Source organism: Callorhinus ursinus, unplaced genomic scaffold (assembly GCF_003265705.2).
Source record: "Callorhinus ursinus isolate GAN/ISIS: 27379988/994484 unplaced genomic scaffold, GSC_fseal_2.0 scaffold34, whole genome shotgun sequence".
In the NCBI taxonomy this organism is placed as follows: domain Eukaryota; kingdom Metazoa; phylum Chordata; class Mammalia; order Carnivora; family Otariidae; genus Callorhinus; species Callorhinus ursinus.
In genome coordinates, this window is record NW_027397096.1 from 4,782,504 (window position 1) to 4,795,959 (window position 13,456).

Genomic DNA, 13,456 nt, shown 5'->3' on the forward strand with positions numbered 1-13,456 from the left:
GCCAGTGCTCTTATAACTTTGTGCAGTCAGTTGAGCCTGAGACTCTCTGGCCCCAGAGAAGTTGGCATCACTGTTCTGAGACCTCTCAGCCACCGTTGGCAAGAGCACTGGGTTAGAGGTGGTTCTGAAGGCGTCAAGGTGCAAGTCTCCCTGTGTGCTTGTCCATCCTCTGCAGAGGCAGGGCAACCAGCTGCGAGGTGAGTTGTCTTCATTTCTGGCGAAGCGACTGTTTCGAGAGGGTTTTGCTTCTTCCTGTCCGGGAAGGCCCTGAAAACTGTGAGAATTTTCTGCCTACAGAGATAAACTGGTGGAAAATCTAAGAAATGCCCAAAGGAGGTTGGGCCATTTGAAAAGGGCATCTCACTCAGATAGTTTTCCTGCAAAATTTGCTACATTTCAAGGGAAACCGTCTTTGGAAAATTCAGATTGGAGAGTGGGGAGGAATCCACTAAGAATTTTTACCCAGATTATCCTGTCCAGTCCTTATAACGGGCACCTCTTCCCTGGAAGATGAATATTATTAAGTCCATTTTACGGATGAAGAAATGAGTCTTGGGTAAATAAATTGATCCAGGTAATGTAACTCGGAGAGCCAGGACTTGAACCCAGGTTTGGGGGCCTCTAAGATTCTTCCACAGGCCACATCACACACTGCCTCCCAGGGCAGAGGGATTTGCCATTGAGAAGGCATGCTGGGGGCAAGCCCAGACCCAACCTGGGCCTCTACTTTGCTGTCCCTTTGTTTTGTTTTGTTTTTTTGATAAAGAGAGACACAGTGAGAGAGGGAACCCAAGCAGGGGGAGTGGGAGAGGGAGAGGGAGAGGGAAAGCAGGCTTCCTGCTAAAACAGGGAGCCCAAAGCGGGGCTCGGTCCCAGGACCCTGGGATCATGACCTGAGCCGAAGGCAGACGCTTAACCGACTGAGCCATCCAGGTGCCCCAACTTTGCTGTCCCTTTTTCACCTTTTTTAAAGAAGGTGGTCTCAAATGTTGAGGGCTGAGTACATTTTTTCACAAACAATTCCACAAAGAGTCTCAAACAAATATCACTCCCCCCCCCCCCATAAAAAAGGAGCAGACGGTTAAGGTTGACAGCAGCTGTAAAATCTTAAAGGCAGCTACGACTTGAGTGCACTCTCCAATGACAGGTGTAACATGACAGTTGCTAATTAGACTGCTGGGAACAAGGCATCCACGTTTCAACGCAGGTGGGCTCCTCCCCACCTTGCCCGAGGTTGGGGGGCCAGCAGATCCCATTAAGGAGGCTCAAAGGGTACGTACTTTGTCCTCGCTGAGCTATGGGGTTCAGTCTTTCCTTTAGATTGTTATGTGGCTTTGTAGAATTAAAACCCATGTCCATGGATCCCCAAATCCAACCTCAAAATAGGAACAGAGGTTGCAAGCAGGGATGAAGTGGGTGTTTAAGACTGTTTATGTCAGCTCTTGTACTGATTCTGTAATAAACTAACCATATCGAGGAGGCTCAGTTCTGCCAACTCTTCCTAACCTGACACCATCTCCTTCCCCTTCGTCAGCCCCACAGTGAAGAACCTTGGAGTTTAAATCCAGACAAGTGACCAGGTCTGCAAAGCCGTAGAGATGGCCTGTCCCTGGCAGTTCTTGTTCAAGGCCAAATCCTACCGGTTCGACTTGACCAAGGAAACAGACATCAACAACAATGTGGGGAAAGCCAGCCGGGTCCCCTCCAGGTAAGCTTCGGCCTGCCACCACCGACCGCTCGTCTCCCCTGGGCTCCCTCTCCCTGCTCTGCGCCACCAGCTCAGAATTCCTCTCCCTGACTCTGGCTTCTCACTGGAGATCTGTCCTCGCCCATGGCTTCTTGGATGTCCCTGTTGGAGTTTAGTGCAGCCACTGTTTCGTGGACACCTTGTTGCGTCTGATACTGTGTGAAGAAGGAAGGGACATGGCGGAGTCCTGCCCCTCGAGGATTCTGGAGTCTCTGGGGGAAGAAGATAGGAAGGGAATACGGAATATCTGACTTGAGAATGGGAGGCAGTGGGGCTCAGTGGTTAGAACCAGGGCGGCCTCCTGGCTGATGTTCGTTCGGATTCACTGGTGTGTATGCCTCATGAATGGTTCGATATTTTGAGTATCAACCTGGTGTAGAGTACTGGGATGTTAGGCAAGCCTTGTGCCAGGCTGCACGAGCTGGCCCTGGGCTGTCTCTCACCAGCTGTGTGACCTAGGGCAAGTTAACCTCCCTGATGCTCAGACATAGTATGAGGACACCCATGGGACCCGCCCCATAGTATGTTGAGGATGAGACGAGACTGTGCATAGAGAGTACTTAGCAGAGTTGCCCATACATAGCATAACTCAACTAATGTTAGGGTTTCTTATCATTGACCACGTGCCCCAAGTTACTGAGTAACTCCGTGCCAAGGTTATACGGGACACTTCACCTGCATTGCATCTCACCTGATCCCCACAGCGGCTCTGTGAAGTGTGAGTTATTGTCTCATTTTACAGATGAGGAAATAGAAGCCCTAAGAGGGGAGGGACTTCCCCCAGGTCACATGACTGGGCATTGATTTCCTCATCCACGCCCTCACCCCGCCCCCAGTCAATCTGCAATAACAGGATCCTATGAATCAGAACAAAGCCCCAGTCTGCACAGGGCTGCCCCCAAGCCCCATAGCCCCAGAAAGCTTTCCCGTGGACTCCGGTGGGCAGCAGGGCCACCCTGAGCACACCTGCCAGAGGCCACAGAAAAGCAGCAAGTTTAAGAGCAGGGGCTTGGAGATAAGCAGGTGGCTTTGCCACTTATTAGTCCTGTGGCCTTTGGCAAGTCCCCTAGCCGCCGAGCCTCGGTTTCCTCATCTGCAAGAAGGGGACAGGAAGGCCTATTTCCTGGGGTCATGGTAAGAATTCAGTGAGTTTTCACATGTAAACAACTTCACCCCGTGCCTGGCAGAGAGGAAATGCTCCATAAATGGTATCGGCAGGAGCTGTCGCTGCTCTTGCTGAGGGCAGCGAGGCTGAGGCTGAGCAGTGTTAAACAGGGTCCCCTCTCAGGGCTTCCCAGAAGTGAGGTGGGCTCGGTGGGCCTGCAGAGAGGGTAGAATGTGGGGCGGGGGGATGAAGACAAGTAGCAAAGACATTCCAGGAAGGGAGTGGGGGGGGTTGGCAAACCCTCAGAGACAGAACCAAGCATGACTGTGCTTGGGGGGCCGCCATAGGAGAGGCGAGGCAGGGAGCCACTGCAGATTCTTGAGCAAGGCAGTCCCCCTGTGGGTGTGGCTGGAGCTGGAGGAGGGTGTTCTGGAAACCAGGCAGTCTGAGCTGTGGTGGCCACGAGACCGAGAGGTGAGAGCGCAGGGCTGGAGAGCCTCTAGGTGTCCTCCTGGCGCTTCAGGCAAACGGGGCAGACTTCCTTACTCCTCCCACGGTCTCAGGAGGTCACCAAATCATGCGTCCTTTCCTTCTCTTCACTTCCCGGCTGCAGCCCCTCACACTGGCTCTGACCTCTCTTACTCCCCCTTGACTTCTAGCAAGCCATGCTCCTGCTCCAGAGTCTGCAGTGGCTCCCCATGGCCTGTCACCACACTGAGGCTTGACTGTGGCATTCTGTATGATCACCCCTCCCAGACGGGGAGGGGGGCATCCCACCTGCCCAGTTCCCCAGTGCCCATACACAGCACATTCCTCCCTCCACTCATCCAGACCCACTCGACCCACCCCACCCCCCATCTTTTGAGATCACCCTGAATCCCCCTGGCCTACAGCCTTGAGCCCTGAATCCCACACCTTCTACCAGCACTGACAGTTATTCCTGACTTGTGGTTTTGGACCATTCAGGAAACCTGAGCTGTAGGTGGACTTGAGGCAAACTAGCTAACTCGTCTTCTTAAGCTGGGGTGAGCTGGAGGACTCACACGGGTTATTAGAGGGAATGGGGAGAAAACATTGCACGTTAATTCATTTATCCCTCCCAACAGTTCATGAGGAAGGAGTTTTTGTTATTCTCTTACTGTAGCCATGAGGACACTGGAGCCTAGAAGATTAAAGTAATTTTTAAGATCTCACAGTTGGCAAAATGACAGAGCCAGGAGCCAAACCCAGCAGTCTGGCTTATAACCACTACACCAAGCTGCCACTTCATGGTCCTGGGCTTGTCCCAGCCCATGAACAATTACTCACCAAGGGCTACTTACCTGGCAGGGTGCTGGGGGTTTTAGAGATGGCCGTGAAGCCCTTCTGTTTATCAATTAAACAAACAATAAGTTGAGTCATTTACTAACTGCATACACAGCAGTTAAAAATAACAAGGCTTATAAAGTCCTTATTATGGGGTCAGTGTTGAGGCAGGAACTATTATTTCCCTTACTTTACACGGTTGAGTGACTTACTGCCTCAAGGTCGGCACCTGGGAAGTGGTAAGTTGAGGTTTGAACCAAGTCCAAAATAATAACCTCTACACTCAGCAGGCTCTCCCTGAGGGCCTACTATGGGCTGAGAAAGGGACCAAGAAAAGAGACAGAGTTCCTGCTGTCAGGGAGGGAATGGATGGGGGAAACGGTGCCTTCCTCTGCTTCAGCAGGCAGAAAGGGATGTTAAAAGAGCTTTCTATATGGTTGCAGAGGTGGGGTAGGCAGAGAGACGCGAGGTTAGAAGGCAATGTGGGTGCACCAGGATCTTTTCTGCGGCGACCACAGGGTTCCTGGCCTGGTGGTAGTGTGGGGAGGGGTGGGGCGGGAGAAGGCCTTGGGGAGGAGGGAGACCCAGCTGGACTGCTATCATACAGTGAGGGGGTTGGGGTGGGGAAGATGTTCCTGGAAGAGGAAGTAGCAGTACAAAGGGGATTTTATCCTGAAGGCAATGGAGCCAATTAATATATTTTGATTTTAAAAAGGAATTTTCAAATCTGTTCAGATGTAATAAGACCAAGAACCTATTATATGTGACTCATAGTTCTCTATTTTATGTAAACAAATGATTAGGAAGTGAGCATGGTGTGTGTGTGTGTGTGTGTGTGTGTGTGTGTGTGTGTGTGTTTTAGAGACAAAGGCAACATCCAGGTGAAGATAAACAGCATTCTGAACAAAGTTGAGCTGAGTGTTGCTACCCAGGCTGCAGTTGGCTCAGAATAAATAGGTACTCTCTTTCATTCCACTTTAATTTGGGTTTGGGATTAAATGTAGTGGAGTACATGCAGGAGGGCCACCTGTACTCTGAGGTTGAGGGCTACTGTTCTGTCCCTGCCTGGATCCTGCTTCCAATGTTGGGAGCTACTCACAGATGGAGCAAAGTCGCGAGGCACCGTGCCTTACAGGTAGCAAGGGCCAGGACCCCGGAGCCCACCATGTCTCCCACTAAACGTCACCCCCAGCCCTGCGCTTCCTTTGGCTTCCTTCCTGGAACCACACAGAACATGCAGAAGAGAAATAGCACGCCTTGGGGCAGCCCAGTGCGATAAGAGAGCTTGAGCTGTGGCCTGGGGAGCTACCGTGTGGTCTGGCGCAAGATCCTTAACTTCTCTTGGCCCCCAGCTGCCTTCTCAATCACGAGGAAACAATACAGAACCGCCTTTTGGACTGGATTTAGTAAGGGGTGGATGAAATAACAAGAAAGTTGGCTTTCCAAACTCGAAGGGCCGTATAGTGGGAATCATTATAAACCTTGCTGTTATTTCACGAGGAGTAAACGAAGCCGAGGCCGGCCGCGGAGGCCGGTGATCCCGGCCCGGAGATGGTCCAGGGGCGCCCCAAAGGCCGACCTCCTTGAGGACGCCGAGGGGTGTAGAAGGCCGGGGGACGCAGCCCGGAAAGCGGAGGCGCGGGGCGACCGTCGGGCCCCGGGGCCAGGCGCAGGGTGAAGCCCGGGGTGGGGCCGCTCCCCCGGCTCCCCCGGCTCCCCCCGCTCCCCCCGCTCCCCCGGCTCCCCCCGCTCCCCCCGCTCGCTCCGCCCCGGGGCGGGGGCTGCGGGGTCCGGTGGCGTTAAAGGGGCCGGGGCGGCTCCGGGAGGGGCGCCCTGGGAGCTGCGCCCACGCCGGGGCCATGCGCGAGGGGCTGGGCGCTGCGTGCGAGGCCGCCCGGCCCCGGCTCTGCCGGCTCCTGCGCAGGATCCTGCGGCCGCAGCCCGCCTGCGGCCCCCGCCGAGCCAGGTACTCCCGCCGGGCCGGGTCCGAGGGTGGCGGGCGGCTCCCGCGCCGGGACCGGGCTCGAACCCCCGGGTTTCCGTCAAAGTGTGAGGGATGGAATGCTCGTAGGATTCCGATGCGGATTTACTTAAATCAAGTGTTTTCCTCGTTTAGAACGCATCAGAGGTTGCAGTTCAGTAGCCACAGACGACCCAGGGAAGCCCCGCGTGCTCCCAGGAGAGGCGTCTATGCGGGCAGGAGTAGGAAGCGGGGATGTTTCAGCATTTGGGAACTTTCTGGATGGATGTTTCAGCACTGGAGCTGCTGCACGCTTTAGGACAGATAGGATTAAGAGAGCAGAGAGGTTCTTGTTTTACGAATTAGACCCGTTTCCCAGAGCGCCTCCACCCCCACCCCGTGTATGCAGTGGCGGTGGTCAGGAGTGGGAACTGCAAGGGAAGTCCGGACCCCCGTTACCACAAACAAGCCACAGACCGCAGCTCCGACCTCAGCCATCCTCAGTCACTCCGAGGCTTGTGGATAGTTGCTGGGTCCAAGCACCACACTCCAGCACTCTTTATGATGGCAGGTTCTTAAGGGTCCACTGCTCCCACGAAGGACCAAACAGGGCTGAGCATAGCTGTGGGTTTAGCCAAATGGCAGAAGTGTCTGGATAGACTGTGCAGTAATTGGGCGACAAGTATCCAGATCCTTAGTATGCTCACCTGGCTTCCAGCTCCCCCGCCTCTCAGCAGCTAGCCCAAAGAAATTAGCTACCTGGGGGAGAAGGGGACTGTGCATAGCTTTGTTGATTCGCTTTTCAAATTAAAAAAAAAAAAGATTCCTAATTATGAAGGAATGCATGGTCATAGTTAAAGTTGGAAAATGCAGAAACCTATAAAGGAGAATTCAGATCGCCCATGCTGTCATCTGCATTACAATGCTAGTCACTGTTAATATTTACTGGCATCTCCCCCAGGTGTTTTTCTATGCTTGCACGCGTGCACCCGCACGGCATCAGACCATGTACACAGTTTGAGGCATTATTTATAATAGTGGAGAAACTGGACACAATCTAAATATGCAGCCATAGGCAGTGGGTTCAGGCAGACTGTGGACCCTCGGTAGAGTGGATTTTCAGGTAGCTTTTTAATATTTGCAGGCAGTAGTTATGTGAAGTGTGCAGACAGTGTTTCTCCATCTAAACGTTACTGTGCACCAGTACGCTTCTCAAATTCTCCAGTCCAGTGGCCACAAGTAAGTAAAAGGAGGCAAGAACAAGCACTGTGCACGTGGGGGTGAGGGGTGAAGGCAAAAGATCAAGAGCAGCGAGGCATTGCCTCACTGAGGACCCCAGCCTCAAAGCATCTTCCGATTTAAGGAGCCCCGTGATGATCGCTCAACCATGGCTTACCCCTTCTGACTGTACAGATGCCCCTATTTTGGCTTTTTTCTGGCGGGGCCCCCAGTTCAGACCAGCGGGGTGATGGCAGGGGGTCACATGGAAGGTCCTTCCCAAGGCTGTTGAATCACTCCATTCAGATAGACGTTGCTTTCTGATACGTACTTACGTTCGCTTCAAGAGACACTATCTCTTTATAGTTACAAATCATGTAGTGCTATTAAAGTATGTAGTTAATTATATAATGTTAATTTAAATATATAGTCATTACTTTTCCCAATAATTAAAGTAACACAGGTTCATTCTTCGCATTCCAACACATTACCAATATGTATAAAGTGGAAAATGAGAGGATGCCTGGGTGGCTCAGTCGGCTAAGCATCTGCCTTCAGCTCAGGTCTTGATCCCAGGGGCCTGGGATTGAGCCCTCGCATCATCGGGCTTCCCTGCTCGGCAGGGGGCCTGCTTCTCCCTCTCGCACTCCCCCCCCCGCTCGTTCTCTCTCTCTGTCAGATAAATAAATAAAATATTTTAAAAATAAAATAAAATTAAATATAAGCAACATACTTTTTAAAAGAGTCCTTGACTTCCAGATATCCTTACTGAGGTATTTTTGAATGACATGATGTTTCAGTTGCTTTGAAATGATAGCAGACGCTGGGAGAGTAGAGTTCAAACGAGATTGGCAATTGGGTGGGGTTGAATCTGAGTGAAGGGCCCATGGGGACTTATTACAGCATTCTTTCTACTCGTGTATGCTTAACATTTACTGTAAATAATAACAATTTAGAATAAATAAATAAACCAAGATAAATCAGGGGCTTTACATAAAAAGCCCAAGTCCCTCCAGAAAGTGGGTACTGGGCAGTGCTGCTGGCCTGGGAGGGCAGGGTTGAAGGATCCATTCTCTGTGCACCCAGTCTCTTCCCACATTTGTACTTGGCTTTTGAAGGGGGCATCTTCCCAGAGCTTCTGTGGATCACTGGGCAGCTAGCTTTGGCTTAGCTCCCCACTTTGTAGGGGGAAAGCAGGAGAAGAGGAGGAGGGGGGAGGGTGATGATGGTGGGGCGACTGGGTCTGACTGGCTGCGTCCCCCACCACATACACACATCCTCCTGACTAGCAGCTGAGAAATTCACTCCCACCCTCTGAGCCTCAGTTCCCCCATCCATCATAGGGGGGCTTGGCAGGCGGGGCTCCAAGATCCCTCTCTGCCCTTAGATACTCTAACTCATGCTGGTTGTTTCCTTTCACAGTCTAGTGACACAGGATGGCCCCCAGTGTCATGGCCTCGGCAAGCACCGGAATGAGTCCCCCCAGTCCCTCACAGGGACGGTCAAGGTCAGTGAGTCACACGGGTGTGGGAAGGCCCTTCCTCCCTCGCCCAGGCAGATGTAGGCTGAGCAGCCTGCTGGGGACCCCCAGGGGCACAGGTAGGGGTGAGGAAAGGCCTTGGGAGAGTGGGATGATCCGTGGTGGGCAGGAATAGTGGCACCTGTGGTGCTATGGCCCCTGGATCGCTTGCCGGTGTGGGCCGACCATTCATGGAGCCAGGGGTGGGACACCCCAGTGTAATCCTGGACTCAGCAGCTGAGCCCTAGTCCCAACCCCCGGCCTCTAGGCCCCAGGTTCCATCTTTCTTAAGAGCTTTGGACCTTAGCGTCCCAGAGAAGTGGACAGAGAAATGGGTGGGGGGTGGGATAGAAGATGGTTTCCATATTCTTAAATAACTCCAGGGAAAGCAGTGGTATCTTCTTCCTTGTCCTGATTTCTGTTCTCTGTAGTACTGGCTGTGACAGTAGTCTCCCTTGCATCTCACCTCAGTCCCTCCTGTTGCAATTCCACTGAGGGAGCATTTGGCAGGGTCTTGGGTGAGGAGAGAAGCCTGGCCCACGGCCCAGGCACCTGGAGCTCTTAGCAGGCACAGGCCCAGGTGTCCAGGCTGCCGGGAAAGGAGGAGGGACACAGAGCCACATCCTGCCCTGGGTCTCCGCCCATAGCCGCCCACCCCAAGCCAAAATAGGGCCCAGGGGAGACCTGTGGGGCCCCAGGGAGGAGGCATTTGTAAATCCTTGGTGTTTTCCCCCTCTTAGACGTCTCCAGAATCCCTGGTCAAACTGGATGTGCCCCCACCGGCCTGCCCGCGGCATGTGAGGATCAAAAACTGGGGCAGCGGGATGACCTTCCAAGACACACTTCACCACAAGGCCAAAGGGGTGAGAAGTCTGTGGCTCAGGGAGAACCACCTTTGTCCCAAGCTGGGGAAGCCATTTGGGCCTTTAGTAAATCAAATGATGTCGCCCTGGGCAAACCAGACAGTGATCTGCTTGGGCACAGGGTACTGGGAACAGAGGCCCAGTGGTCTGCACAAATAACAGAAGGACGTAGATGATGTCAGCCCCCTGGTAGTCCCCTGATGGTTGCTGGATAGTCCAGGAGATGGGATAAAGGATCACAGGAAGAAATTCAGTCTTTTTTAGAGAGACTGCATAGTAACAGGGAGAATTTTTTTTTTCTTTTTCTTTCTTTCTTTTTTTTTTTTTAAAGATTTTATATATTTATTAGAGAAAGAGAGTGCGCATGCACAAACGGGGGGGGCAGCAGAGGGAGAGGGAGAAGCAGGCTCCCCACTGAGCAGGGAGCACCACACGGGGCTCGATCCCAGGACCCTGGGATCATGACCTGAGCCGAAGGCAGACGCTTAACCTACTGAGCCACCCAGGTGCCCCCAGGGAGAATTTTCTAACAGAACTGCCCAAAGCTAGGTTGAGCTACATCGGAAGATGGTGAGCTCCCTGTCACTAGAAGGATTCAAGTGCTATTTGATAGGGAGATTGGAGAGGAGTTCAAGCAGCTAGTGAGTAGTTGGAGTAAGTGTCCTTCAAGGCTCCTTCTCCTAAGTGTCTTATTCTAACTATAGAAAGCGTTCTGATTGTAAAGTAGAAAGGAATCGAAAATTTCAAGACCTTGAAAGTGGAAGGATTTCCCATACCTTCCAAGAATTACCACAGTTAACATTTGTGTATCCTTCCTTCCAGCATTTTTTCTGTGCCATCCTCTGACTTTAGGATTTGCATCCTCTCCCTTTGGTTCATTTGTGTTCCCAGGAGCCACATCAGCCTCTTTAAATGAGAAGGTAGTTGAGATAGTCCCAGAGATCAAGCTGTTGACTTGGCCCTGCGTCTGAGTCTGGTCGGGGAGCCGAGTCAGAGACTGAGCCCAAGGTGGTGGGAATAACCCTGGCTCATACCCACTTGGGTCAGCCAGTAGAGGAAAGGAGATGTGCATGGTGAGAAAGCTTGGTGGACCCCAAGGAGGAGGTGCCACAGGGGTGGAGAGGGGCAGCAGGAAGCTGGAGCAGCTGGAGTGGAAGGAGGTGGCCAGGAGGGCTGGCCCACAAGGAGGATCCCCGTCAACACCTTCCTGAGGGGTCAAGCAGTCCCCTCACCTCCTGCCTCTCTCTTCCCAGGATCTCGCTTGCAAGTCCAAGGCTTGTCTGGGAGCCATCATGAACCCCAAAAGTTTGACCAGAGGACCCAGGGACAAGCCTACCCCCCCAGACGAGCTCCTACCTCAAGCTATTGAATTTGTCAACCAGTATTACGGTTCCTTCAAAGAGTAAGTCTCATTTGGGCTGGATCGCTACGGCCCCCTTTCCCCAAGCTCTTCGGTGTCCCGTCATTTCCCTCTGACCCCAGGCCCTTTCCCTTCCCAGATTCACCATGGAGCCAGGGCTCAAGCACAGTTTTCCAAGGGGAAAGACCCCAGAGTCCGTTCTCATAATCGTAAGAAAAAGAGGCATAGCAATAGTGGTTAAAAGTGTGGGCCAGGAGTGTAGCTGTTTGACTTTGAATCCTGGCTGCACCAATAACCAGCTCTGTATCCTTGGGCAATCTGCTCACCCTCTCTGCACCTCAAATTCCTCATCTGTAAAAATGGAGTGAGAACAGAACCTGGCTTAGACAGCGTCTTCACATTGAGTAACCTTGACAATGAGCTGATACGCACCCTTTCATTATGAAATGTTTGAAAGAGAAAGGACTTCAGGGACCCCCTGGTCAAACCCTCCTCTACCAAGGGTGAGCAGGGAAGCCCAGTCCCAGCTAGAATCCATGCCATCTGACTTGGAGAGGGCAGGTCATACTCTTTGCACTGAACTCTGTGGGGTTCTATATTCCTGGGTTTCATAAAATATATGATGATTAACGGCATGGATGCTGCTGATTTCAACCCTGGCTGTGCATAGAGTCACTTGAGGACTTTGCAAAATGCTGATGCCAGGGTACCCTGGGCCAAGGGCATCAGGATCTCAAGAAGCGTGGAGAGGGCAGGGCTCTGTGTTCCCTAAAATCCCCTCTGGTGACTCTAATGTAGAGCTGGGTTGAGTAACCTGTTGGGAGTTGGCTGCCCTATGTGCTATGTAACCACAACCTCTATAGGAGTGCTTTGTGGCTAGGACGTTCAAGATCCTTGGGCTGTCAGCTCTGTCAATGACTAATGAGCCTTTCAGGGTCTGGGAATTCACCTGATGGGCCTCACTGGGCCACGGTATCAATACTGACGTTCGCTAGGCACTGAGTGTGTTCTGGGCCCTGTGTGAGTGCTTTATGAGCAATGCTCACCACAACTCTATGAAAGGAGTATCATTAGGATCCTCCCCATTGTACAGACACCTGTAGGAACTCCCCCATTTTACAGGAACTGAAGCCCACGGATGAAGTAATTTGCTTGAAGTCAGATGTTTGGGAGTCCCACAGCTGGGATTTGAACCCAGGCAGTTTGGCACCAGAGCCCCTGCTTTTAACCTGTGTTCTAGCATCCAGCATTTTGACCTTGAAGGTTCCAACTTCAAGCTGGACCTGGGAGGTCCTGCTGGCATTTGGAAGGCACTGGGTGGGTGTTAGCCCGGGGAAGCAACCGGGTTGCTCTTGGTGGTGTTCAAATCCACTTGTTTCTCACAGATGGAAGGCCCGTTTCTCAGTCCCAAGTCCAAACCTTGAACCCATCAAGAGGTCCTGGGGGGTGTGAGTGACAAATGGCAGTCCATCCCCACGATCACACAGAGTTGCAGACGGCTGGTGGGTTCGGTCTTTAGGAAAAGAAGGATTGTATAGTTAGAAACTGTAACTTGCTGAATGTTCTGTTCAGATCCATTCACTGATGCCAAAAGCTACACTCTTTTTTTCAGAACTCATAGGCATTCTAGCATTTGTAGTGCCTCGGAAATGCGACTGTATGAAAACAGTGGTAAAATATAAAATTCTAAAGGAAAATTGGGGGGAAATGTGAAGAACGCTTTCCTACATAGTCACATATTAACACCAGGAAGTGGGCTCAAGGTATCCGTGTTCTGGTGATTACTATGGTGTTCATGCTCGGGCTCAGAGTGGGGAGTCTTGCTAGAAGCTTTGTGGGGGGGTGGGTAGGGCTCCCAGTGTGGCAACAGCAACCTCATTCAGCAGATCCTTATGCCAGGAGTGTCCTTGCAGATGAAGAGCCCCAAATGTTTGGTCTCTGAGCTTTTTTCTTTTCTTTTCTTTTCTTTTTAAAGATTATCTATTTATTTATTTGACAGAGAGAGACAGCGAAAGAGGGAACACAAGCAGGGGGAGTGGGAGAGGGAGAAGCAGGCCTCCCAAGGAGCAGGTAGCCTGATGCAGGGCTTGATCCCAGGATCCTGGGATCATGATCTGAGCCAAAGGCAGACGCTTAACGACTGAGCCACCCAGGTGCCCCTGAGCTTTTTTCTTTAATCAAGGAAGAGCCGTCAAGACACTCTTCGTCCATAGAAAGGCCATTCTGTTCTGAGTCATCCACTCTCCTTAATCAGGAGTTCATTCCTTACATAGTGTTGTTTGTTGCCATTTCAAATTGTCTTTGGTGTTGATTGGAAATTTCAAGGTTGGGGTGTGTGTGTGTGTGTGTGTGTGTGTGTGTGTGTGTGTGTGTGTGTGT

The 13,456-nt window shown here is 52.0% G+C and overlaps 1 protein-coding gene across 3 annotated transcripts in view; it reads left to right on the top strand.

Annotated features, from left to right (window-relative positions):
- Positions 1-13,456, top strand: part of NOS2 (nitric oxide synthase 2) — a 37,604-nt gene continuing 24,148 nt past the window's right edge. The window contains exons 1-5 of one of the 3 annotated variants that reach the window (XM_025851543.2): positions 1-197; positions 1,535-1,708; positions 8,758-8,842; positions 9,595-9,717; positions 10,971-11,119. In XM_025851543.2, coding sequence (XP_025707328.1) covers positions 1,599-1,708; positions 8,758-8,842; positions 9,595-9,717; positions 10,971-11,119 — 467 coding nt within the window. In that variant the 5' untranslated portion in view covers positions 1-197; positions 1,535-1,598. Of the gene's footprint in view, positions 198-1,534; positions 1,709-5,989; positions 6,124-7,261; positions 7,357-8,757; positions 8,843-9,594; positions 9,718-10,970; positions 11,120-13,456 lie in introns of those variants that run through there. The other 2 variants (XM_073879373.1, XM_025851542.2) reach the window with 2 other exon arrangements.